Here is a 26,989-nt window from a genome sequence, read left to right on the forward strand (position 1 = left end):
CGTTTTCTCCTCGGGGTTTTTAGCCAATAACATGATGCAAAAAAGTTCAGGAGTCCTGGAAAGGATTAAGAGAATTTGACATCAAGTTAAGTTCACCAAATGTTCAATCCTATTTTCAAAGCACAGTTTATTTATTCACTTCAGTCGAGCTGTGAAAGCTTCTTCAACCAATGTCTCTAAGCCAAGAAAAGGCTTTTCCTAAAAAAAGGCATTGATAGCTTTATCATTAAATATGTCGTTTTATAGCATATGCAGAACGGTGTGGTACAAAGAAGGAACATAGTATGGCTGTATCAAAATAGAACACAGCGATAACACATTTACACAGGAACAGGAAACTCAACTATAAGAAACAGAGGCCTACTTCCTGTCTGGCTATATCTAGCTAGAGAGCTGAAGCTCAAATAATCACTTTACAAAATACATCATGGGAAGAGATTAATAATCAAGGTTAATAAAAGACAAAGCCGTTGGTTTGGACTCTAACATGTGAATCTAAGGAAGAAAAAACTAACCAGAAAAAACAAAGAATCGGATTATCATCAACAGTTTCATGAGAATATCGGCAGAAATAGTTTGTGATTAAGGACAAATTGTGTCGCATTTGATTTGCGGAGTATTTCTTTTATTCAATAATTTCAAAGAAATGCTTCACAGATTAATTTTCTTGTTTTTCTGGCATCTAGTTGGTAAGTGTTTTTGTTCATGACATCATGACTAATTCCATATTCAGTGTAATTATGTAAATCTTGCTGTTTTTGTATTCAATTTAATGTAATTAAAACATTGATAATGTATATATTGTTTGTGAATCCATCAAACAATTCCTCAGGCAAATTATTATTTTAAATTGTTGTTTTAAGGAGCATGTAGTCTCAGTTGCTCTCCAAGAACGAAAGAAACGTTAAGGTGCAGAAGGTGATTGTATTTAGAAACATTTTTTTGTTGAGCTGGTTAAAAGTCTCTTCCACTTGTACTGATTAAAGTAAATGATATAAATGTATTTATATGTGTTTTTATGTACTGAATAAGGCATAAGACTAAAAAAATGTTTATCCAATTAAATATTGTTGGGCCGATAATTCCCATAATTCTAAAAGTGGTAAAAATAAATGCTGAATCAAAACTTTAAAATTCTAAATAAATATTGGAGGTAATTTTGCATGCTAGGGGACGATTGACAACATGGCTGAAGGATTTCTTTTAGACAGGCAATGTTCTGTTTTAAAATTATTTTAGTCACGCAAAGCTGATGTAGATTGTGTTGTTATGAATGGGTTATATGCACAAAAGTGTTATTCAGCTACTGAAATCTTCCAGCGAACAACTGATGTGACTATTTTCAATTTCATAAGGCACATAATTTAAAACATCGATAATGTATATTTTTGCTTATTTTAACAACAAAACATAAGTCCGCCTAGCCTGCTTTACTGATCTAAAGTTGGTTTTATAATCACATTGGTTCCTTTTTGAACAATGACAACCTGTGACACGCTCCTGATATTGTTTGCTACTCTGAATAATCGGTCTGAAATAGCATGTAAGTATGGCTTAGTAATGAGCGTAATTCCTGCATGCCGCTGACCAACCATTAAGCACACAGTAGTCACTTTAGGACAAAAAGCGTGAGAGAGTGAGAGCAGCGATCCTTGCATGCATGACATATTACACATTATGACAAGTTTTGCTTGATACACAACTGAAAACGTGCCAGAAATATTAGTTTTTCATTGGGAAATGTAGTATTATAAGGTACTATGAAGTTTTCTAACTGCCAAATGACATGAACTAGTGGATTGTCTACTGTTATCTTTAAGCTGCGCGTTCGTGATATCAGGAGGCATATGGCTTTAAAGGGTAGGGGAGGGATTGTGTTTCAAAGATATTAACTGGTAGTATTTTGGCAGATCACCTCCTGCACCTTTAAGGCATGATGAGTTTGATAATTACTTCTATGGTTAATCTTGCTGTTTTGGTTTGCTTTATACAGATGGAGTGAAAATTATGTCAGTGATGGAGGGAGATTCTGTTACTCTACATGCTAATGTTTCTGGCACATCCAGATATAAAATGTTTTATCTTCAGCGGTGGATCGGACCAGAAAATAATCGTATAGCTGAAGTCAATTGGATTGAAAATGAGATATATAAAATTATCTATTATAATGAGCGATTCAGAGACCGATTCCCGATCGACAATCAGACTGGATCTCTGACCATCAGGAACATCAGAACCACAGACTCTGGACTTTATCGAAAATATGCTCGAGGCTATAATGAATCATTTCATGTTACTGTCTATGGTGAGTAGCTGATTTAATGTGGCCTGCCACATTCATGTTTCACAATGATTTATTTGAAACCTCCTATATATTTTGGTATGAATTCATAACAGTAATTAAATTATGCTGATATGATTGATAAATTATCTGTCATAATACTTTAAAGTATTACTTCACATTATTCTCTGATGTTTTCCAGCATACCTCCCCAATCCTGTCATCTCCAGAGACTCTTTAAACTCTTCATCATCTAGTTGTTCAGTGTTGTGTTCAGTGTTGAATGTGAGTGCTGTGAGTCTCTCCTGGTACAAAGGAAACAGTTTATTGTCCAGCATCAGTGTGTCTGATCTCAGCTTCAGTCTCTCTCTACATCTGGAGGTTGAACATCAGGATAAAAACACCTATAGTTGTGTGCTGAACACGTCCTTTACTTACCGGACTGAACATCTGGACATCAGTAACCTCTGTCTGACACATCCAGGTGCATGAAAACACTACATATCAATCTCAGTCTTTCTAATGAGGTGCTATTTGGTCAATATGTAGGTGTATTTAGTTAATAAAACTTATTTTTTCTGTCTTCAGACTCGATTCACTGTTGTGGTTTCACTGAAGCTGTGATTCGATTGGTCCTCTCTGCTGTTGTGGGCGTGGCTGCTGTTGCCATTGTGGTTTATGACATCATATCCAGAAGAGCATATTTTTAATTTGTTTTTTCAATGTTTTGTCTTTAAATCTAAACATTTCACCGTGATGATGTTTTTAACAAAGATTTGTGAATCAATAATTTCCAAAATTTTGCTTTGATTAATTTCTGCTTTCTTCGTTTTTGTTACCGCTTTGAAACTGTGCAGTATTGTTGTGCGTGAAGATTGTGAATTTCTGCCCAATATAGGTGTATTTAAATTAAATTCACTATTATTTGTATGTTATTAATGTGTAACAGTCAGCTTGAGGTTAAATAAATCATACTAAACTATACTAATGCTTTTGGTTGAAATGTTTCTTTTTTAAATATTTGTTAATTTAACTAAAGTTGCAGTTGATGGGCTTTGGTTTTAAAATATTTGATAAAAAAATTTGCTAAAGTTTAATGTGAACATAACTATCAATACTGCACAATACAATCATTACCTATGGGACTATCGAAGGAGGAAATTGTGTTTAAACGACAGAAACCATTGTATTGGTTGACCATTGGTTAACCCAACGTGATCAAGTGTTGCTGGGTTGTAGTTTTACACATCAGACATTAGGATATTTTGAAAATGCAGTAGTAGGAAAAAATGACAGAACTGGAGGTTTTTCAGGTCAATAGTGATAGTTTTCATAAATTTTTATATTGATATTGAGTTGGCTTTGGGCTGGATTTTTTTTACTGGTAACTGGCAATCCAGATCACACCCTGAATGTGTTGTAATATTGACCAATAAAATAGTATATTTACATGACAATAATGTACTTCAAATTGTAGGATATTTACTTTTACATTTTTAAAAATATCTTGAGGACAGACTGTCAAAACAATCCCTATACATAATAACTTTGCAATATGTGATAGTCGCTTTAACGATGGGGAATGACACTGACAACAGAAGGTTTGGATCCACATACAGGTTTATTCAAAGTCAGGCAAGCGATGGTCAACACAGGTGCAAACAGGTATTTGAAGACTATCCAGAATCACTGTCGAATACAGGCAAGAGATCAGAAAGGCAGGTGGCAGGCAAAGACAAAGAGGCGAACAAGGCTAACGGTCGGTACACGGGATAACAAGACTGGGAAACGCGTTGTAATGCTACTGTGAAAGATAACAAGACTCGGCAAACTGGATGGGTGAATGAGTGGCTTATGTAGTGAATGCAATCAGTCTCTGACAAGGCTCAGGTGATGAGAATGTAATCAGTCTAGATGAGTGAGCATGTGTGAGTGTGACCGGAGAGCATGTATGAATATGTAGTCCAGGAGAAGTGTAGTCCAGGGTTATTGTGTGAGAGAACCAGCGATCGATCGCTGGTTATCGTAACAGTCGCATTGTCACATATCCGATTTTTATCTGATTCATTTCCACATATAAAAGGCCCCGTTTACATTGCCTGTTAAATGTGACCCAATTCCGATTTTTTGCTCATATGTGACAGAGATCGGATCTGTTCTATGACTGTAAACAAAAAAAAAAAAAAAATGCATGCATTCGGATATTCAGAGATCGGTTTCAGACTTCCTTCATATGTGGAAATAAATCAGATATAAATTGGATATGTGACAATGTGACTATCATTTAAACAGGCAGATCAGATTTATTGAGGCAGTCCAATTTGTACGTCATTAAACTTGTGACAATTTGGTACTTCTCCCGGTTTTAATGACGTAGAAGAAAGAGCGTGTGTGTAGACGCCGACACGGTAAACAACAACAACAGAGGAAACAAGGAGGAGGAAAGTGGTCTGTCGCCACAATTTGCTCTCACCAGAACTGAGATCTCTCTCGTACCCACAAATTCCTATAAAGGGTGGAGGACACCATATATAAACCATAGGCGCAAGATGCGATAACGGCCCTTTCCCACCTCTGCCTCAAAATCATTTTGAAGTTGGGCGAACTTCGAGCTAAAAGTGGCTGGTGTGGTGCAGATGCTAGAACCTGCCTTTACGCATGTGCGTTATCGTAAATTGTATGGCAAGTGTAAACACATGAATCAGATATGGGTCACACAATTAAAAGAATGTGTAAACGCACAGGCAAAAAAATCAGATAGAGGCAACAAATCGGAATTAGGCATCAAGACCTGACTGTGTAAATGGGGCCAAGGAGGCCTGAATCAAATCTCTGAATATCCGAATGCATGCGCTGTTTTCGTGTTTACACGAATAGAATAGATCATAGAATAGACCTGGGGCCTGTTTCAGTAAGGAGGTTCAAACAACTCAGAATTTAAACTTGAACTCTGAGTTGATTTACCGAGAGATTAAAAACTCAGAGTTTTCGGTTTCAGAATAGCGGATCTGAGTTAGGTCAATCAACTTTGAGTAGACCAACTCAGAGTTAAGGGCGCACACCGTGACTATATAAAGGCATTATCAATAGAGCGCAGATATTTTGAGTGACCATGGCAACATTTAAAAAAAAAGAGATCAGCATTTCTTTCTCCAGCTGAATTTGATCTGCTCATGCAAAATTTATAGCAAATATGAGCGTATATATTAAAAAAGAAGCAACCATCAGTGAAACAGACAGTTAGCGTGAGAAAACAGCTGCAAGTTAATGCGTCATTCTTAATTTAAAGTAGGCTATTTAAATATTTAAGTATAATAAACTTTTATACACGTTTATCAGTTTTAATAGATTTAACAGTGCATTTGTGTGTCTGCCTTTTTATTGATCAAGTGATAGAGGTTGAAAATACTTTTTAGAAAGTATAATAATCCCATTAATACATGTCAAAGGTTAAGCTAATTATTTATGAAAAAAGGACAAGCCATTCTCATATGTGACTTTGTTCTGTGTGTGACAAAAATGTAGGCAATAGCTGTGTTTCCATCAAAATATATAACATAAATTTGTGCAAAACTAGAATAAAGCATAAAAGATGCGAATAAAGCAGCGTTTTCATCCAACAAGTCAAAGAGAACACAATCGTCACTTCCTGATTAACTTGCGCCAAATATCAACAGTAAAAACAGAATTTACTGTGGTAGAAGAAGCTGGGCCAATTATTTTTTATTTAATAAATGTACTTGCACCTCAGAAGACAACGCTGACATACAATGAACACGTGGGGGCGTTTGAAGCCATGAGACGCGGAGATCTTGACACGCTCCAGACGCTCGGAGGTAATTAATAATATACACTAATACTGAAACTGTTATGGCATTTTAGAATGACCAAAACAACATTTAAGATGTTCTGCAGTGTGCTCAGTCTGCTGGTTTGTCCATTCACACACATTTTCATCATCATCTCTAACAAACCTTTTTTTAATGCACATACTGTAATTTGTTAAAGTGTTTCCTTTGTAGTTTATGCGCATCTTTTCTTATCAAAAAAAAGTTTAACCTACTCAGTTATGCACATGTTTTATTATGCGTTTCTTAAAAGTTACGTGAATCATGATGTTTCCATCAATCGTTTTTATGCACATCTCCAAAATGAGCTCTAAAATAGGTGTGTGGAGACGTAAGGCTAAGGCGAGAAATACCGCTTCATCTTTAAAAAATGAGAGGAGACCGACAGAAACTCTGAGTTTAGAGAATAAAACCTGCTCCGGACCAGGTTAGATTCACAGAGTAATTTACCACGGTAACTGACTCTGAGTTAAAGTTTCCTCTTTTTCAGAAACAGGCTTGACCTACCCTGCTTTGTCGAGTTTAACAAACCTGTCATTTTGAAACGGAAAACCCAGAGTTTCTTTCATTTCAGGGTTAATATACTCTGAGTTTTCACTTAACCTTTCTGAAACAGGCCCCTGATCTGTGTCACAAATTAGCAAAAAATAGAATTTGGGTCACATTTAACTGGCATTGTGAATGGGGCCTTGGAGGACCACAAATAGTGACGAACCAACTACTTCCTGTTTAGAGTCAGCAATGTTGTTATTGGAAATCTAAAAGATGGGTTTGAATAATTTTAATTATTTTAATCTTCTTCTTGTTTGTATATTTTAATTGCTAATACGTCAAAATAAACAAAAACTCACCCCTCGCTATATAATACATTATGTAACATTCTAATTAGTACACAAACATATTATAGTCCCATAAACTCAATGCAAATAACTTTGTTCTGCACTGCAATGTAAAGTGAATATACAGTAGGAATTATGTAGTTTGTAGTTTAAAACGTATAAAATAAGTCAACAAACAACAGCTTGATTTGCAACCACACGTTTATTAATTCAGCACAGGCATGTTGCTGCTTTCGTGGTCGGGTGTTTTGGAGGTAAAGGAGAACTGCAGATGGATGGATTTACAGGTCAGACGTCACTCCGTCAAGCGTTTGAAGGACTGAACCGTGGGGCAAACGGCGCCCCAGTCCACGGGCTTACGATATTCCCCCTTCTGCAGCAGATACTGACGCCCCCTATAGTTTGGGTGCTCGTAGAAGATCCAGATCCCATCCAGTACCTTACAGGAGTGGACCTCGCGTGTCCGGAAACGCTCCACCACGGATGGACAATCCTCGGTGGTCTCGTACACCTGGCCGGCAAAATCTCCTTTGTCATAGAGTTGGATCTTATGCTCACTACCGCTTACCTGGAATGAAGGGACAGCCATTGAACATCACGTATGTAAGGAATCATTGACAGTGCTCTATTGGATTGTTAGAAATATTATGCATCCAGTGTATGCCATCATTTTTAAATAAATCAACAGACTGTATTTTTGGACAGATCTCAATGAAAGCCTTAAAGGTTTAAGACACCATGGAGTTCTGAAATTTTAATACATTTGTGTGTGTTGAGCATCCGTTAAGACAACGTTAGCACCTGTCAGCTTTAAGTGACGTTTAATATTAAACTAATTTCGAGAGGAGCACATGCTCATGATTGCTAATACCCCACCACATTAGCTAATCCCAAGTCATTATTTATATCCTCATTTCCTTTCTACAACTATTTTCGCCTGGAAGTAACTCCCCTCCTCCCACCTTTATCCAGAATGGGTGGCCCAGTGACTAGCACTGTTGCCTCACAGCAAAAATACCAATGGCGTCGGGTCCTCGCTGGGCCATTGGGTATTTCTGTGCGGAGTTTGCATGTTCTCCCCTGTGTTTCCCAGTTTCCTCTCACCATCCAAATACACTCTTTATTATGAACAAAATAAGCCTAACTCTTTTTTAAATGCCTTACACTCAGAAAGTTCACCTTAGCCTTAGCAGCGGGGGAGTTTTGAGATCGACCTGAGCTCAATCTCCCCTCGCCCTGCAAACGGGAGGGAGCCCTGGGCCTGAGAATCCCTTGAGCTCGGGGCTCTCTTCTGGGATAGCATGCCAAAACAAGCTATGTATAACTCATGAGCTAAGTGTAAATTCTTGAAATGTATGGAAAACTTGATAATTATGAGCTTTTGTCAGCTAATTTCATTTTCCAGATTTAAAATAATTTTTGGGGCGGGTTCAAAATTGGTGACGTAGCATGAATCTACTAGTGGAGTGAAGACGCTTCGGTTTCTCATTATTATTCACAGCAGAGTTTTCTTATCCTATGAGAAGGCCCTGCTTCTTAATTATTTATGACTGCACGTGCTTTACGAAGGCAAGGCAGACCTGCCAAGCTGTGAGACCCAATGACTGAGTTAGACCGCGCACGGCATGGGTCGTATGTGTTTGTTTGCATGGTCCACAGTATTTGCTGCATGTTTTTCCCTGCAATTCAGGGCCGTACAGCAAAGCTGTTGGTTTGCAGCAAGCATTTTTGTCAAAAGAGCTGTGTAAGAATTGGAGAATGGTGGACTTTGTCTTTTATCAGTTAAGTTCATTACCATTCAGACACATCGCCTATATTCGTGCTGCCGTGTTCGCCTATGTTTAAAATCCTCCGTCGGCGCCAATAGCCTAGTGGTTAGTGCGTCGACACATGGCAACGAGGTGCTCACAGCAACCCGAGTTCGATTCCCGTCTCGAGGTCCTTTGCTGATCCTTCCCCTATCTCTGCTCCCCATGCTTTCCTGTCTCTATATCTCCACTGTCCTATCAATAAAGGTGAAAACCCCTAAAAAATAATTATATATAAAAAAAATTAAAAATCCTCCAAATTACCGACAGTGCCAATGATTAAAATAGACAGGGCATTCAGACACTGGGATTAAAGAGGAGAGAAGTCCTCCTCATTTATAGTGTTTAAATAAACATGATTATCTTTATAATGATATAAGATATTGTGGTTGTGTATTTGAAGTTACAAAAAACAAACGTAGCAGGGCTTTAAATTAATTTTACCTTTGTAAACTTTAAAATCATGGGTCTTCTCACGGTTTGTGTCTCATTTTGTGAGCCAACTGTTGTTCTCCTCCCTCTTCTTCCCCTGCTCTGCCGGCCATGCCCACTCCTCCCTCTGCCCACAGAGCTCGATGCCCATCTCAGAGCATTTATTGAAAAATTTGGAGGTAGGCTTGAATTGAAAAGAGGGGGGTTTCATGGCCCTTTAAAGGTGCAGTATGTAGGATTTGTTGAACCTAGTGGTTCAACTAGGTATTGCAGTCCAAATTCAAAATATTGGTGAAAGTTTATTTGCTCACAGGCTCCCAGATTGATGACACAAACAAGAGTGAGCGTGATTGACAATTGAGCCTTATTATGTAAGCTGCACAGCTAATGTTTATCTTTGTTAATTAAAAAAACACCTCATGAATTTTTATCATTCTGAATCTGCATCTAATTTTGGAGGCTGCTACTATTGTCCAGAGGTTGACCATTGACATTGAGGCAGTCTTCATGACTGAAAATGAAATATGATTTTTTTTTTAGCTAGTCAACTCTTGGTGCCGAAATATAATTGGATAAACTGGCAATGGGCTCGTTTTAGAGACCAAAAAAAAAAAAAGAAAAAGAAAAGACATTCTTACACAAAATGCATTTTTTAAAGGAGAATAGCTGACTTTAGCATTGTTTTTCACAAGAATTATTTTAAACATCGACAGACATATTATGGTATTTTTATGCTTTAGGCGACCTACATAAAGAACTTTTTGTTTTGTTCTGATTTGATTTTTTATGATTGTAAACGTTGAAACATTTAGCTGTGTGTTTATATGAAAACAACTGCATGCTTAAGAATATCCATCAGCCAATCCGAATCAAGCAATCAGCAGTCTCGCTGTATAAGTATGCTATAATTGTTTACATGCATGCGAGCGACTTACGAAGTGGATCATCTTGCAGGAGCAGAGGCGGTCGTTCAGACCCATCCAGCGTTGGTAATCCGGATATTCGCCCCTGGTCAGAACATACTGGTAGCCTATGAAGTTGGGTCTCTCATAGACCACCCAGGCCCCACTCTCCACACGAATGGAGTTACAGCGGTTCAGGTACGTATGGAAGTCCGAACAGTCGCTATCGCACTCGTGCCGACGACCCTGGAAATTCTTGTCCTCGAAGAAAATTATCTGTACGGAGGAAACAGTGAAATTTTATTTTATTGTAGGGTTTTATTGTAAGGAACTATGTCTGGTTGCATTACAGGTTTGTTATCATTCAAATGTATTATATAAGAATACAACATCAAAATATACTGTATATATATATATATATATATATATATATATATATATATATATATATATATATATATATATATATATATATATTAATAATAAAAAAATGCTATTGCAGCCATCTCTGCATCATTGACTATCAAAAAGTAGTATCAATAATTGGAGCAGAGTGTCCTGATCACCTTCGTACTCACCCGGCCCATTCTGCAGAGGTTCGTCTGGTGGCGGCACCTGTGGAAGGGGGTAGAGTTGTGGAGCTGTGCTGGTTCAGGCCCATCCCACAGCAGCTCTTTTATACCCAGACATCTCTCTGTGAAGTGGACATTCGCTTTGTCATGAAAACCAGGTCCAAAAATTGAGTCAGTGCTTTCTAGAAAAAGACAGGTGGATTATGGGGTATAGAGATGGCACCGTGTGCATGGGTCTGTTCGGGTGTGTGTTTATTCAGCTGTGTCTGTAGGCGAACACACACACACACACACACACACACACACACACACACACTCACACATGCACACATACAAAAAAAATAAATAAATAACATTTTTGGTTGGTATAAAGAACTAAATAATAAATCGTACTCAAAGTAATGAAATTCCAGGCCAAACAATAGCCTGTTGTATAAACGCACACACAGTGGCAAATGTGCAAACGTGCAAACAAATACACACAAAATGCCATTCCTGAGTGCAGGCTAAAATCTCTGCCAAAATTTCAGCTGGCCAAATGAGCTTAAATAGCTTTATAAAGACCTACTTCCTCCCTTTATTTGCTGAATAACATTTACTAAAAGCATACCAAATGCAATACCTTATACTGTATATACAGAAGTCAACATTTAACATGGATCATCATCTTTCATCAAAGTCTACTAAAACTATTGAGCAACACCCATTCTTGTCTTAGGACAATGTAGTGTCAGATTTTTTTTTTATTTAGTTTTAGATTAAACAAATCAAACAGATTTAAATATCAATCAAAGATAACACAAGTAAACACATCATGAAATGAAGGTTTTATTATTAAGGGAAAGCAAAATACAAAACTACATGTAATAATACTGGTAGCAACAACAGCAATCAAGCATTTTTGATAACTTGCAATGTGTCTGTTACAATGCTGTTACAGGAATCTCGGTCCATTCGTCTTTGCGGAATTGTTGTAATTCAGCCAAGTAGGAGGGTTTTCGAGCATGAACTTCCTTTCTAAGGTCATGCCACAATTAGATTCAGGTTAGGACTTTGACTAGGCCACTCCAAAGTGTTAATTTTTTTCTTCAGCCATTCAGAAGTGGACTTGCTGGAATGCTTTGGATCCTTGTCCTGCTGCAGAACCCAAGTTCACTTCACACACATTTTTTACACAGGGCTATGTAGTTTTCATCATTAACTTTTCAGCTCGGTCCCTTTATTAATCAGGGGTCGCCACAGCAAAATGAACCGCCAACCTATCCAGCATGTTTTACACAGCGGATGCCTTTCCAGCTGCAACCCATCACTGGGAAACACCCATACACTTCCATTCACACACATACACTACGGACAATTTAGCTTACCCAATTCACCTACTGTTTAGCGCAAGCTTTGGCCTTGTGGGGGAAACCGGAGCTATGTAGTTTTGGATTTTGTTTTCCCCTTAATAATAAAAACCTTCATGTAATGTGTTGCATGATGTGTTCACTTGTGTTATCTTTCACTAATATTTAAATTTGTTTCATTGTTCTCAAAGTGTGACAAACATGCTAACAATAGGAATCAGTAAGGGAAAAACACTTTTTCACACCACTATATATATATATATATATATATATATATATATATATATATATATATATATATATATATATATATATATATATATATATATATATAACCTTGGTATCTGTGGTAAAACTGTAGGTAAACAAATGGTATACATTTTGCACCGTAAAGGTAAAAACTAAAAATTAAAAAATTGTCATGATAACAGAACGACATGCTAAATTAGCTAACTTATAGAGAAAATACATAATATTATTAAATGAGTTAATATTCTTAATAATAGACAAAAATCTGCATTCTTTGAGATTCTAAAATGTGAGGCCAGTTGTATATTTTATATCCCATAATGCCACCCCTACTGAAAAACACAGCTTAAACCAGCTTAGGCTGGTGTTAGCTTGACAACCAGGCTGGTTTTAGAGGGGTTTTGGCGACTTTCAGGCTGGTTTCCAGCCATTAGGCTGGTCTTAGCTGGTCAGGCTGGGGGATGACCAGCTAAAACCAGCTTGACCAGCCTAAAGAGGCTGGGAGCCCAGCTAAAACCAGCTATGTCCAGCTTAAACCAGGCTGGTCAGGCTGTTTTTAGCTGGTCATTTTCAAAGAAATGGCTGGAAATCAGCCTTGAAGTCGCCAAAACCCCTCTAAAACCAGCCTGGTCAACCGCAGCTAAAACCAGCCAATCACCTTTTTAGCTGGTTTAAGCTGTTTTTTTTTTCAACAGGGACTGTGTGGTACCGCACTGGAACTGACGAAAAAATAGGGCTATAGACATCTCTTCTCAATGTAAGTGCTGTAATTCATTCCTTGTTCCAAAATTGTACGTAAAAACATAAGAAAATTATGTAAGTTAAGGATTAATACGCAGTTTTACATCAAAAGCCGCTATGGCTCATTTGTTGTTACTATGATTTGCCCAATTTACTTTTAGTAAAACCAAAGATTTTTCGCGAGGAAGAAGAATTATTTTCAGAGATCATTTATAAAAAAAAATAGCCTACCATAATTTGACTAAAATGAAATATGCGATTCAATTTAAATAAAAGCGTCTGATAAATTAAGTAGGCTAATTTGAAAGTAAAATACTGTGGATAGTGTAATATAGCTACCTAAAAAAAAACAACGTTCAGCATCAAATTTCATATCTGAAGCGTTCCAAACTGTCGATAAATGACCACCAGAGGGCAACATTATTCTTCTCTTAATATCCTTCCACAACATTAGTATTTATATTTCCTCGGAAGTGCAAAATATATAACATGACAGTAATACGTTACGGTTGTGTGTATTAACTGTTGTTAATTATTAATAAGTGTAATTCATTTGTGTAAGTTAAAAATGTGTTGATAAGGTCGAGTTCTAATGAATTAAGTAGGCTAGTCTAGTTTTGTAACCTTATTTGCCTACATGCTAACCATTAGCCTGTAACTTTATACATTAGGCTACTACTGTAAGTTCATACTACATGGGAAGATAATGAGAATGAAACACTGTCATATAAAAATCTTGCTAGCTTTCTCAATACATTGTTAGCACTTATGTTGTACATCACTGCTCTGTCAATCCTCAGACTTGCATTTATCAACATTTTTCTAAAACTAAATCTCAAATAAAATGATTCTAGTATGCTATGCTGTATAATTCTTAATTATAGTAAAAGTGTAGTAAAACTACATTTTGGCACATGGCCATTTGTATAACCACCATTTTACTACATATACCATAGTTAAACTATGGTTTGAGATGCAAAACCACAATTATTTTGTGGTTATTATGCTTTAAATAAAATACACTTTTTTGTATCTGTAGTAAAACCTGTGGTTTATTATTAGGGTTGTGCAGCAATTTTATTTTTGTACACCATTACCTGAATGAAACCTAAAGAATTACCTTTAATTTGTCATTTTTGTGCCACTACAATCTATTCCAGGCTTAACTGGGGCGTCCGTGTTGTGTGCTAGTTTTCCAGGCACTCTGGTCTACATAATGAAGTGTCTTTGGACAGCTTTGCTCATAACATAAGTAGCTCATCTGGAAAGAATAATAGCTTTATTAGCACCTGTCATACAGTGTTTAAGCCAAATCACTCAGCAGAGCACAGCTATGGATATAATACAGATTAAAAACAAACCGGTTCTGCTCCACAAAAAAAAGCAATGTAATGAATGCAGTGAAAGGTTAGCAGAAAGCGCTGTGATTCCAATCCTCTAAAGCAGGGGTGCCCAAACATTTTCTTATGAAGGGCCAAAAACCAAACTTGATTAAGGGCAGTGGGCTGAAGTTAAATATTCCAAACCGTATTACATTAACGTTGCCAAGGGTAATTTCCTAATTTATTTGCATGTAATTTAAAAACAACTAGAAAACGTTGCTTTAAAACATATTATATAATGATGTAGTATAATTTTTTAACATTTTATAATGAACTTCTTATAGAAACAAACAGAAACAATCCCATTAGTAACACAACGGAGTTCCATGCTGAATACAATAGTCAAGCTGCTCCTGCCATTGCCTTGATTTGCTTGCCGATGTCTTGTGCATTGTCCTCTATCTGTCAAGTGACAGAATTTACATTTTAAAAGGTTCATTCCACTGTGGCAACCCCAGATTAATAAAGGGACTCACTAAGCCGAAAAGAAAATTAATAAATGAATGATTTACAAAATTTAAATGAAACATTTCATTTTAGTAAGCTTTTTGTAGCTCCTTAAATAAACAAAGAAACAAAAGGTTACATTAAATTGGAAATGACGTTCTCTGTCAAAGGCATTCGCCTAAATCAACTCCCAATCATTTCCCCTCTCTTTTCAGATGGGATGGCGGGCCAAACCAAAGGTTACCATGGGCCAACTTTGGTCCCCCGGGGCCCTACTTTGGGCACCTCTGCTCTAAAGTATGTATGAAGTGGACATTTTACCAATGCAAACAATGTAATTTCTCTTCACATTTATTAAAGTCACAATCACTTAAGAAGGAGATGAAGCATGAATACCTTTTGTAAATGACATTTAGATGATAAACCAATTCCTTTGAGCTGAAAATGAGGTGAAATCATCCATATTTCAGAGATATACATTTATTAAGATTCAATATAACTTTAAATATATGTATCCATTTCCATTTGTTGCATCAGGAAGAACCCCGTATATTTACAACACAACAACCATCAGAGGTAGAACATAATGAGTATGTAAATAAATCAGATTAAATGATCAACATATGCAGATGAGAAACAATTTTTTTGGTTGCTGAAGTGATGATCATTTCAAGTTTTCCCAACAATCCTGCATAATTTCAGATTGGAAGACACAGTATTTGCATTTTAAATGAGTCGTAAACTATATGCATCCGTCATACGTAACCTTTAGAGGTGAGTGTAATTTTAAGTTTAGAAGTTCATCGAGAACAGTTTATTTACTTTTAGCATTTCATTCGCTTCGCAGTGATAGACTGACGACTTTTACTGCTACTCGTTTTGTAAACGTCAGTGCAGGCAATATTGTGAAAACAGTACATCGGTGTCACCATAAATCTTTTGTTTTGGCTGCTGGGTTTTGCTGCTCTTGCAAACCCTGCAGTATTTTGTTTTGGTTCCCACTACAGTTTTCTGCGGAACCAGAACATGATACCCCCTTTGCATTCGCTGGAGTGTAAAATTAGTTCCAGCAGCATTCGTCAAACGCAGAAAGGCGTCTTTTGTTACTCTGCGCTGCATGTGAAATCTTGTCTGTATCCACATTGACCTGTTGTTCACCTTGAGACTCAAGATTCCACGAGATAAGTTTATAATTGAACACATTTTCACAAACCAATAGGCTAGTTATTCTAGATTTCTCAGTAACGTAATATATGGTAATAATCAAAAATAATGACAGTAGAGCGTCCACCGAAAGCAATACACTCTAGAGCCACAATTTACGAAATTTTAAACACCGCAAGACATACGTACTCTCCATTAAATTCCAAAGACCAAAGTTTGAATAAAATTAAGTCAATTCAAAAATTAATTAAACGCCTTTTGATATTTCTGATAAAGAAGTAGCAGTGAGTTCATTACAATCATAAGAGTAATTTGGGCTTTCGAATGCTGATTATTGAAATTTTTTTCCTCTCAAATGGCACGTCACTAAAGTGATTGACTTTCCTTAGTCACTGAGACATTGAGACAAGGTCACCACTACTTAATTGTGATGCAGTAGCATTGTGAGGTCACAGTTGGGATGTAGTAGTAGCATGGTGAAGTCACAAATGTGATGTACTAGCATTGTGACATCACTGCGCGAAGGTGGGTATGCTGCGAGACCGTCTCATGACAAGACGGACCTCCACATTTGGGAGACTGTCCTGTTTTATCTGGCTGCAGCCCTCGTCCGCCACTGCCATGTGAAGGTCAAAACGCAGAGACACGGACTTCTTCCTCAGCTTGGGATTTCCTTTAAAGAATGACCCTTCCCATTGCCTGATGACCTTGTCTATCTTCTCTGTCCTATAGCAAACAGAATGCAAAGCATAAGATAGGTTTCCATTAACAAATTGAAGAATAAAAAAATGACCTACAAGCTCTGCCATAATTTTAGTGCTTGTAAAGCCACATGCAAGGTCAAGCATGCCAAGTGTGAGATGCTTAAAAATAAGTCTATGCAAACTCACTCCACGTTTCCGTGACCCTCCGCACTCTCCCTCACTACATTTCCTTCCAGATACTCCTGAGTCTTCACAGTACAGATGTCCCCATCTTTGTTTCTGACTGGTTCTGGGTGAGAAACACAAACAAAACGCAGACTTGCACAGTAGCTCAAAGTGCTGGGAGTTGTATAGGGAAAGAGTTGTTGAGAATTACTGTGGAAAGTCCAAACAAGGTGCACTGCGGTTTTATTTTAAGGTGTTTTACATCATCCTCACCTGTCAGGATGACAAGACTGCGCTGACGCTGAAGGGATGGGCTTCTTTTTGGAGTTTTCTCCGTGAAGAACGGATCAGCGATGCCCTCATCACATCCATTGGGTAGGCCGTTCTGCTCTGGAGCAGGATCTGACCCTTTCCAGGGCTTCAGCTGTACTGACCGACCATCAGAGTTCAGAAACCTGCAGTTCAGGAGTTAAAGAAGAAACAGGGTTTATTGAAAACCATGCTACACTTCCTTGGAAATTTAAAAACATATCAGGTAGATTGTAATATCAAGGGCACAATGCCAAAAACCGTGTCAAAATTCCAGTTTATTACTTAGCTGTTGCATAAATGACTTGCAAGTTTAAACAAGTGTTAACGGTTTTATTGCATAAACGAATACGCCTGACTCAGTCTATCCCTCCTCTACCTGCCCTCCTCGTGTTCAAGGAGTTTCCTATAGGTAGCGATCTCTTTCTCCAGCCTCATCTTGGTGTTGAGGAGCTGGTTGTGACTCTCTTTCTGGACTTCCAGGCCATCCCGCACAGTTTCAAGCTCAGACTCCAAACCTTTCACAGACCGGGACAGATCACGGAGTTGCACAGAGTACTGGAGCTGAGTGTGGCGTAAGGAGCTTTGCAGACTCCTTTCCTGTGAGGAAAATAAACAATTCCTATTTACTGCCAATATCTCAACTTACAGCCCAAGATACTAGTATGGGCTCCAGCATTCCTTGCAACCTTTACACACTGTAGGACATCTGGTTTAATGGATCTTTAAGGTTGGTGGAATGCAATGGTCTCAAATGGTGGAAAGTGACTCAAAGATTGCAGGGTTAAGCATCTTCCATTTAAGGTAAATCCTTTTAGTGGTGTCTGTTCTCTTCCCTTTTCATAGCCTGTAATGCCATGTTTAACATGGACAATCCCCTAGAGCAGGGGTGTGCAAGCTCTGTCCTGGAGTTCTAATCCCATTTAAACACACCTGCACCAGCTAATGAAGGGATTACTAAGCTGACTCGAAATGACCAGGTAGGTGTGTTGAGACAAGCTAAAGCAACACTACAGGATCGAGGCCCTTCGGGACCAAGGTTGAACACCCCCTTGCCCTAGTGCAACCTGCAATTTGGCCCATTTCTCAAAGGTACAGTGCTAATGCCTTATGAATTATCACGGTCAACTCCCCAGAATGTTCTTATAGATTCGTTCATTGGCCCAATGGCAAAAGGGTTCAAATTAATGATATTCCAGAAACTGAAAATAAATATAAAGCAAAGACACTTGTTCAATGACATTGCAGAAATCCAAGTACAGTTTTCAACAGTTGAACTATAACAGGGTTTTTCAAAGTCTAAGACAGTGGGCCTCCCTTTTGACACAACTTATCCATTGGCGCCCCCCTCCTCCCAAACACGCACGCACGCACGCACACACACACACACACAAATATATATATATATATATATATATATATATATATATATATATATATATATATATATACAGTATATATAAAGACACAGACAGCTGTCAGACTCTTAACTCACTTTTATCATCATTTGCATGAAAATGCAATTATTTACAGAGTAATAACAAGTATTTTAATATAACGTTTTTAAAACTAGGATGATTGTTCAATATGAATAGAACAGATCCTAGAACTGTCCATCCCAGTCAAAACAGTCGAAGTTTAGCGGGTCTCATGTTGTCATTAGCCAAAATTTCTTGACAAACCACACACAAAGGTCGTGGTTTATCAGCTGGTCCTGTCCACGTAAATCCTAAACTCAAATACTGATCATCATATCGTCGTCTTTTGGGTTTAAGCCCTGAACTTGAAGGCTTTGAATCGCGGGGTCTCAGAAACCGATCCATTGTATTAGCAGGCATATACCTGTATTGGCGGGCTTGCCAAACAGAAGCGAATTCACAGCTATGGCCTTCTGGGTAAAAAAGATTTTCTTATTTTTGGCGTATAATTTTTTAGCTTTGTTTAATTAAAACGTTTAAATATAATAAAAAATACATATAATAATTAAACTTAATAATTATATTTTTATTATATAATATTTTTTCCCGCGCCTCCCCTGACATGCTCTGGCGCCCCCCAGGGGAGGCGCGCCTCACACTTTGAAAACCCCTGAACTATAACAATGATAAAATGTGATTCTACGAAAGGGGAAGGATATGGGTTAGCCTAGATTCCAAGTGTTTAAATTGTATAACATGGGGCCTGCAATGAGCTTTGGTCTCTGGGGTTGCAACCCTCAACCTTCAGGTAACTAGCCAAAATACGCTTAGGCAATGAACGGTACTTGGTTTGAAAATACCGATAATATTTGACAACCACTAACCTGGCATCTGTTCTCTCTGGGTGAAGAGTTTATGTCGTTTAACACTTAATCTTTACTGCAAACAAATTGTCTGGTCCACTAAAACAAAGGTTCAAACCAATTCCGGAGGTGCTGGATTCAGATCTGGCTTGTTCTGCCACAACGTTCAGTATTGCAGTAAGTGATGTTATAATTTATGTGTCATGCATTAAGGTACAATAGGTTCATAAGAGTTTGTGTTTAGGTGTGTCTACATGTTCCTGAATGGGAGTGTGCGTGTCCGGGTGTGTCTGTGGGCATGCGTTTGGGAGTTAAACACACCAAGGCATGTAGCGATTCTATCTCCACTTGTAGACGGTGCCATCGCTTTCGGGCCTCGGCGAGCTCGGCTCGTGCCTCCTTCAGGGCCCCATCACTTGCTTTCACCTACACACAAAAACCACCACGTAAATTCCGTATACATAAAAACACCGCAGAATACAATAAACCTGATGCACTTTTGAGCTTGTTTTATATTGCTTACTAAGGTTTACGGAGGCTTCATCACACATGCCTGAGGACACCTATTACTCATAGCAAAATGACTGTAAAGCATAACCTTGGTAGCTTATTGTTTTAATTATCTATGATTTATGTCTCAATATACAACTACATGCAAAAAGGGACATCAGCGAGCACTGGAAACATGATAGCTCACATTATAGAAAACTGAAATGATGCTCTTGTAGTCTGCGCTGATGTATATCACAGTCTAGGAATCAGTTCAGTCTGCATCTGATAAGAACAACTGCACAGTTCCACAGAAATTGAACACTGCCCTCATTTCTTCTAATGTACTTGATCTTAAAGCAGCGTATAATCAAATTTAACTTCAAAATGAGCCTCACAAAATGGGATAAAATATAGGATTAATGGGATAATACCGAGTTTTTGGACATATTGCCATTGTCCTGAAATACTTCTAGATATGTTAATACCCTATTTTTGACTATTGTACAGTGGTATTGTCGTAATTGGTTAAGATATAATGTTCAATGAAAATACCTTATGTTTTGGGACATACGTCACATATGGTAAAACCTTGTTTTTTGAACATGGTACCATGTACACTGCAAAAAATGCTTTTCTTACTTTGATTTTTTTGTCTTGTTTCGAGTCCAAATATCTAAAAATTCTTTAATCAAGAAGACTTTTTTTAGACAAGCAAAACATATAGCCTTGTCTTGAGAAATAATATGCTAATATTAAGTGAGCTTTTCCTTAAAACAAGCAAAATAATCTGCCAATGGGGTAAGCAAAATAATCAAATGTCAAAAGGAAGAACAAGAATATTTTGCTTACCCCATTGGCAGATTTTTTTGCTTGTTTTAAGGAAAAGCTCACTTAATATTACCATATTATTTCTCAAAACAAGACAATATGTTTTGCTTGTCTAAAAAATGCTCTTAGATTTAAGGATTTTTAGATATTTGGACTTGAAACAAGACAAAAAATCTAAATAGGAAAAGTATTTTTGCAGTGTAAAACCTTGTTTTTTGTTCATTGGAGTTTTTAGACACCTACCAAATACTATAGACTGCATAAATACCATCAATTTAGCAAGGTACCAACATACTACTGTACATTTTTGTAAAAACGGCTGCAGTGTGTTGTTGTTTTTCAAGGAGATCTACAAGGCAAATGGCCCATGCTTTTGTGCGAGGGCATAAATTCTACTCGAACACACAGGGAGACAAATAAATCATTACCTACTGATGAGAGCGAAAAAAAAGGCGATGGATATCCTCAATGGGACTGACATTCTTGATTATGTTTTGAATAATAATGGATGCTTAGCAGTCTTTTCACTCCCTCGCACATACACACGCACACACACACTCCGCTCTGCAGTGCCCTGGCCAACAGACCATAGAGAGTATGAATAGAGAGAGGCTGGATATTCGTACCTGTGGCGGAAACACAACTGTGGGACTGACTGCATCCTTTCGAGGCCTTCTCTGTGGAGCTGGGCCGGAGCCTGAGGCTTGAGTTGGTGGTGTGGCTGAGTCAGGGCTGCTCTGGGCTGGGCTGGAGTGGTCGCACTGGGTGCTGGTCCGGGAGAGATCCATTCCTCTGCCATCCTCTCCTGCAGCAACCTGCGCTAGCACTCTATCACACTCCTCTGCTGTTCGCTGCTGGTGCTGATCCAGCTCTCTCTGTCAGCCAACGAGGGAGAGAGAGGGGGTGTAAAACCAGAGGGAGGAAGAAGAGGATTTAAAGAGCTCCTCACATGAGGAATCTAAATGTCCTTCTTCCTTTCAATCTAAGGCAAGCATACTATATTCTTCCCAAACAGGCCATTCTTATATCATCCAAACATATTAGCCTATATTTACCTGCTTTTGATTATTTGATCCATCCAGACAGGGTAAGGCTATACAAACAGGATAGATGTTTTTATTTTGTAATACTGAAGAAGTTTTAATATACATGTTGCTCTGTTCACACCGAAACCAAATATTTGTTGCAAATATTAAAACCAAACAATAAATCCCTATGAGTGTATTTACACTGCGAGGTAATTTTATTTAAAGACAGATCATTGGTTACGTTTTTTTTTTTTTTTTTTTTTAGCTTAAACAACTACAACACACAGGATGAAAACTAATAACAAATATTTGAAAACTTTGAATTCATATCAACTTTTTATGTACTTACTACATTCTACATAAGCAGGGCTTAACTTGTGCTGGAACAAGCTGTATCCGGCACCTCATTTTACCGGCCCCTGTCCTCGCAAGTACTCTTGCATCACCCCACCTTCTTCCGCAACTCCCCAACCCTCCTTACTTTCGTCCGTGACACATCCCTCCCCCACCCCTCGCTCTTCGATTTCATTCGCGACACCTTTCCCTCCTATGGTAACATGCCAGATCCATTACCCCGATCTCTTCCGGGACCTCGTAATTTCCAAATTACGCACTGTGTGGGGGGAACATGTTTTTAACAGGTGTGAAATGTTTTTGGTGGAGTGCAATGTAGGCCTAGCAGTAGATAGGAGCTGTGCAAGTAAACCAACAGTATTTAGCATCCTTTTTAATGCCTCTTATGTTGAAAACTGTATATTTGAATCTTGCTTGAAGTGGAAGGAGTAAAACTGTAGGGATTATGTTGGTGCCGTGACCCAGATGGTAATGAAGTCTATGGGGATGACTGTAACTGATTAAGTCTAACTTAAAGCAGATTACCAAATACAGAGGGGTTACAGTTAAGCTTAACATATTTTTTTGTTTGGGAATCAATATCAGGTCAATTAAAATTCAATTAAATTTGAAGTCCTGTATCTCGCTTCAACTTCTGGTGTTGCTACTATATTTTCGTTTGTTGGGGTTTGGCTTTACAACAAAATTCAGCACTCTGGTCACATTAAAGCTTATTGAAACAGTTGCTACTTGGAAATGAAATCATTCAATCAAACAGTCCTTTTTCTCAGTACATCTTTGGTGTATATTCCTTTTTATGGTGTAAATATGGGATTTTTGAGTGTTTTTATGTCATTTTAGTATCAATATTATGTGCATTGATCACTTTAAAGCTTATAATCAATATAGATATTGTCAAATTAGTTTTAGATTTGAACTGCAATAAGTGAAGTCTGTGTACTTTTCACTCCACCTTTCCCTACGCACACTCTCTCTTTCCTTGAGGCTAACCACAACCTGGCATTTAGACATTAGAGAACATTGATAAGTACTTTTACTAAAGACAGACGTTGAAGTTCAATCATTCAGTGCTTTGTGTCACTGACAGAGCGTAAAATGCATTGTGACACACAATTAGACAAAATCGCTAACTGACATTCAAACAGACTGAGTCACCACCTCATGTTCCTCAATGGTTTGCTGCAACTCATGTTCAGTTTCAAGGATCTGCTTTTCCAGAAGCCTGTTGGTTGTTTCAACCTCGTTCTTCTTGGTCTTCAGCTGTAACACATCCTGCTCTTGTAGGAGACGCAGATTCTCCTCGGTTTCACACCTATAAATGACAATTGTTTGGACTTTATAACATAATTACCATCGATGTGCTCAACATGGTCCAAGTAATCCATCAAGATTCTCATGACAAAAGCCAAAAATATATATAGTTTGATTCATTACAAGTTTTGGCCCTCCTTGAAAATCTCCAGGGCATAAAGCCAAAGATAGACAGTGGTTTTATTAACAACAAGCCAGTGTGTTTGTTAAGTATAGCATTTTACGACAAAACTAAAAAGAACAATGTCAAAAATGGCTGACATTGGACAACTGGGTATCATGTGACTCACTTTGCTGCTATAGATTTAAGGAAATCGTTTTTGTGTTTTTTATTTCTCTAAATCTTCAACAGTAAAAGCTAAAATATCCACATCCTGACCACTAGGTGGCACTGTGCCAAAAATATGCAGGTAACCTTAGGTTGTAGTTGTCGTAACACAAATTTTGTAACACAAAGTTGGTGTGAACATGCTAAAGTGTTGTTGATCAGTAGCCTTGTGTCTGATTTGGTAAGATCGTCATTGTATAGATCCATACATTGTTTCCCCAACATTCATTCTGCCATGGCAGGGAGCCACACCAAAGTTCATTCTCACCAAGGCTACATTACAGTTTCTAATTCAAAGCATTCAGTCGTTGCTGTTTTTTTTAATTGCAGATTATAGTCGCACCAAAACGTATTAAAAGGTAAGTGAATTATAATCGAGCAAACTTCTGTAATCGCAGTTACGATTGTGCTGTGCTTTATTTGTTTACCCTTAAAGGTTGTAGATGCTGACTGGCTGACTGACAAGAGTGCCTGACAGGGCTGCAAGTTGCTTGAGGCCAGCAAACACAATGTAGTAACGCTAAGAAACTCACTCCAAGAAGACTAGATAAAGGTATTTTGTTCTGCATGTAAATGCTTAATCATGCTACTTGTTACATAAATGACCAGATAACAAAATGATAATGTTAAAATATATGTAACCCTGTGACTTTTTGGATATAGCTGTCTTTTGTGTGGTGTGGTTGCCCAATAGAGCCATGTCTAATAAGATTTTGCTAACATTAGCTCAATGAATAATAAAGGCTAAAGGCATTAACACCCGAATTTAATCCGGATCTATATGGAGTTATTTTGTGACAAATGTTGTAAATGCAGTATTACAAGTCGAGATTGCATTTACTGTAAGTAATACGGGCATGAGAATCTCTTTGCTCCAGCGCCGATTTCCTCTGTTCGTGCACAAAACTTACCGCGTGCTCTCAAATATGCTGCTCATGTGCAAAATTACATAAATAGGCTCTAGATTGTAATACTGCGCTCGAAGACTACTATAGGTACTTGAAAGATCTGTGTAAAAGGCCTGCCACCACAGCTGGAAAAAGTAGAACTAATTTAATTTTTTTTTTAAATTTCATGATGAAAAATCAAGTTTTCACAAAATACGGTATAAAGAGGGTAAACACTAAATATATGATACAAATTGGAACAGAGGTCATGCAAGAGACTCCAAATTTGCTGTAGTTCATGTTCAGACTGTAATCTATCTGTGAGCCAAATTACACAACATGCGAGGTGTTACTAATGCAGTGTGGGTGGGACAGTAAATCTGACATGTTTGTTTCCTTCTAGCTGCTGTCATGCTGTCTCTTTTTTATGTTTTGTTATGTGACCAAACTGAAACACAACAAGTATATATTTGTGGAACTCTCCCATTCACTGTGCTCTAAGTTTACCCAAATTGCAGCTGCTGAAAAACCTGGGGTAACACTTTTTTTGATGGTCGATTTGAGTATTAGTATTGAGTATTACTGTCTGCTTAATATCTGCTGATACTGCTCCTTCAACAGACATTTAACTGACTATAAGAAACTTTGCAAGTGCATGTCAACTTACACTAACCCTAACCACAACCTAACAGTCTACTTATAATCTAATGAGAATTAGTTGCCATGTAGATGCAATGTAACTTAAATTCGACAAACGGACCATTAAAATAAAGTGTGACCAAACCTGGAAACGTGAAAAGGGTCTATTAAATTTAGCCATTGAATTGGCATTTCGCAAAACACAATTTGTCTTAAAGGAATTATCTAAATGATATACAGCTTCAGTTCTACCGGTTCCCACAGAAAATAATTTGGATTCCAGATTCAGTTTGTAAAAACATGCCCAAAACAGTGTTGACAGAAACGCTTTGAAATATATCAACACATTTTTTTTCTATCTGAAATGAGTAGTAATTATATTTTGTAGTAGTCAACGGTGTGTATTTAACCCTGATTTATAAAGTAAAACACAGTGTACTTCTACTGTAATTTAAACTAATAATCATACCAGGTCTGTACTTTTAATGAAAGCTACACTAATGATATCTCAGAACGTTTCATCTTATGTAACAGGAGATTATGTGTCTCAATTTGTTTTTGTTTTTTTTATTTGGCCTAGTTCATACTCATTCATTGGATTAGCGTTTGCTGTTTCTCACCACAAGAGGGCGATAATGAGTTCAAACAAAATACTTCATGATGTGAAATATTCCACTGGCACGTGTGGAATGCAGTGACTGCTGTGTACAGTATGCAAATTTCTATCACCTGTTGCATTTAGTCAAACACATTTGCTCGGTGAATGCTACTAACCTGTTTTTTAAATGTGCTGCCTTCAGTTTGACTGCATCAGACTGTATCAAAAGCTCTGCGTTTTCCATTAGGATGATTCTAATCTGCCAAAACAAAACAGATAAAAGGAGCACTAGGAGAGAGAAGACGCGTGTAATCAAGATGAAGAACATAATGAGAAGAATTAGGAGAAAATAAGACATCATAATTGCCCGTGGGTAGAAATTACCCTCTCGAGCAATTTGATCAGAATTATGATAAATTTGAAGAAAAAAAAAAAGGCTCAATGATGATAAATGCTTGTCAACACCCATCTAATCATGGGAAAGTAAAATCATTTCTGGATTCTCAGCGTGAAAGATCAGGGTGTATTTAGGTGTGCATCAACTTGTGGTTTTTCTGGCTGCCAACTGATTGACAGAGTCAGTTTATCCAAAATACCACCAATAGAGGAAGTTGTGAAAACTTGAATGCTGCCAAGGCTTCTTTTCGACTTGAAGTTTGTTAAGCACATTGCTCAATGCTGTGATCCTATCTTGAAGGATTGATTGATTTTTTTCCCCAGAGCACATAAAATAGTTAGCCATCAATCACAGAAGACAACAAAGTCTGTTTTAGATGGTGTTACCTGCATTTTTGCAAGTCATTAAGTGTCTTATTATTATGTTAGAGCTAAAGATCAAGATAGATTTGAAAGCCGGCCTTAAGGTACTAAAAGGATTTTGCAAGGCCGAAATGGCCACTGGCTTAAGGAAACACAGGCGTTGAGCGTCTGGTTAACAGCCCTCTGGTAATCAGTTAAAATACCAGTCTGTCTCACAGAGAGTGGCTTGACAACTGTAAAAATACTAGTATGTAAGGAATAATTGACGACAGGATGTAAAATTCTTAGAAAA

At 37.7% G+C, this 26,989-nt stretch overlaps 3 protein-coding genes across 6 annotated transcripts in view; 1 reads left to right on the forward strand and 2 right to left on the reverse strand.

Moving 5' to 3' along the window:
• The first annotated feature begins 347 nt into the window (after positions 1-347).
• Positions 348-3,267, forward strand: LOC141380180 (uncharacterized). The gene is made up of 4 exons (XM_087304018.1): positions 348-689; positions 1,994-2,305; positions 2,484-2,765; positions 2,870-3,267. Exons 1-4 carry the CDS (start codon positions 647-649, stop codon positions 2,989-2,991), a joined length of 759 nt encoding a protein of 252 aa, XP_087160144.1. The 5' UTR covers positions 348-646; the 3' UTR covers positions 2,992-3,267.
• A 3,884-nt stretch (positions 3,268-7,151) lies between these two features.
• Positions 7,152-10,773, reverse strand: crygs1 (crystallin, gamma S1). Of its 2 annotated transcripts, none has more exon segments than NM_001013276.2 (3): positions 7,152-7,536; positions 10,144-10,386; positions 10,689-10,773. In NM_001013276.2, coding segments are annotated over 3 exon segments (525 nt in total). In that variant the 5' UTR covers positions 10,698-10,773; the 3' UTR covers positions 7,152-7,263.
• A 3,510-nt stretch (positions 10,774-14,283) lies between these two features.
• Positions 14,284-26,989, reverse strand: part of krt222 (keratin 222) — a 34,022-nt gene continuing 21,316 nt past the window's right edge. For 2 of the 3 annotated variants that reach the window (XM_087302057.1, XM_087302056.1), the window contains exons 3-10: positions 26,115-26,197; positions 23,334-23,487; positions 21,420-21,668; positions 19,795-19,899; positions 17,572-17,792; positions 17,157-17,338; positions 16,905-17,007; positions 15,186-16,740 (exon numbers count right to left, since the gene is read on the reverse strand). In XM_087302057.1, the coding sequence (XP_087158183.1) occupies positions 16,527-16,740; positions 16,905-17,007; positions 17,157-17,338; positions 17,572-17,792; positions 19,795-19,899; positions 21,420-21,668; positions 23,334-23,487; positions 26,115-26,197 (1,311 nt within the window). In that variant the 3' untranslated portion in view covers positions 15,186-16,526. 3 annotated transcript variants of the gene reach the window in all.

The sequence above is a fragment of the Danio rerio genome, chromosome 22, assembly GCF_052040795.2.
Source record: "Danio rerio strain M-AB ecotype USA chromosome 22, GRCz13ab, whole genome shotgun sequence".
NCBI classification, from domain to species: domain Eukaryota; kingdom Metazoa; phylum Chordata; class Actinopteri; order Cypriniformes; family Danionidae; genus Danio; species Danio rerio.

Excerpts from the sequence above, each read along its gene's own strand:
- LOC141380180 (XM_087304018.1), top strand. The coding sequence starts at position 647 with ATGCTTCACAGATTAATTTTCTTGTTTTTCTGGCATCTAGTTG. Across the intron at positions 690-1,993 it reads GTTTTTCTGGCATCTAGTTG|ATGGAGTGAAAATTATGTCA; the intron begins GTAAGTGTTTTT and ends TGCTTTATACAG. Across the intron at positions 2,306-2,483 it reads ATTTCATGTTACTGTCTATG|CATACCTCCCCAATCCTGTC; the intron begins GTGAGTAGCTGA and ends GATGTTTTCCAG.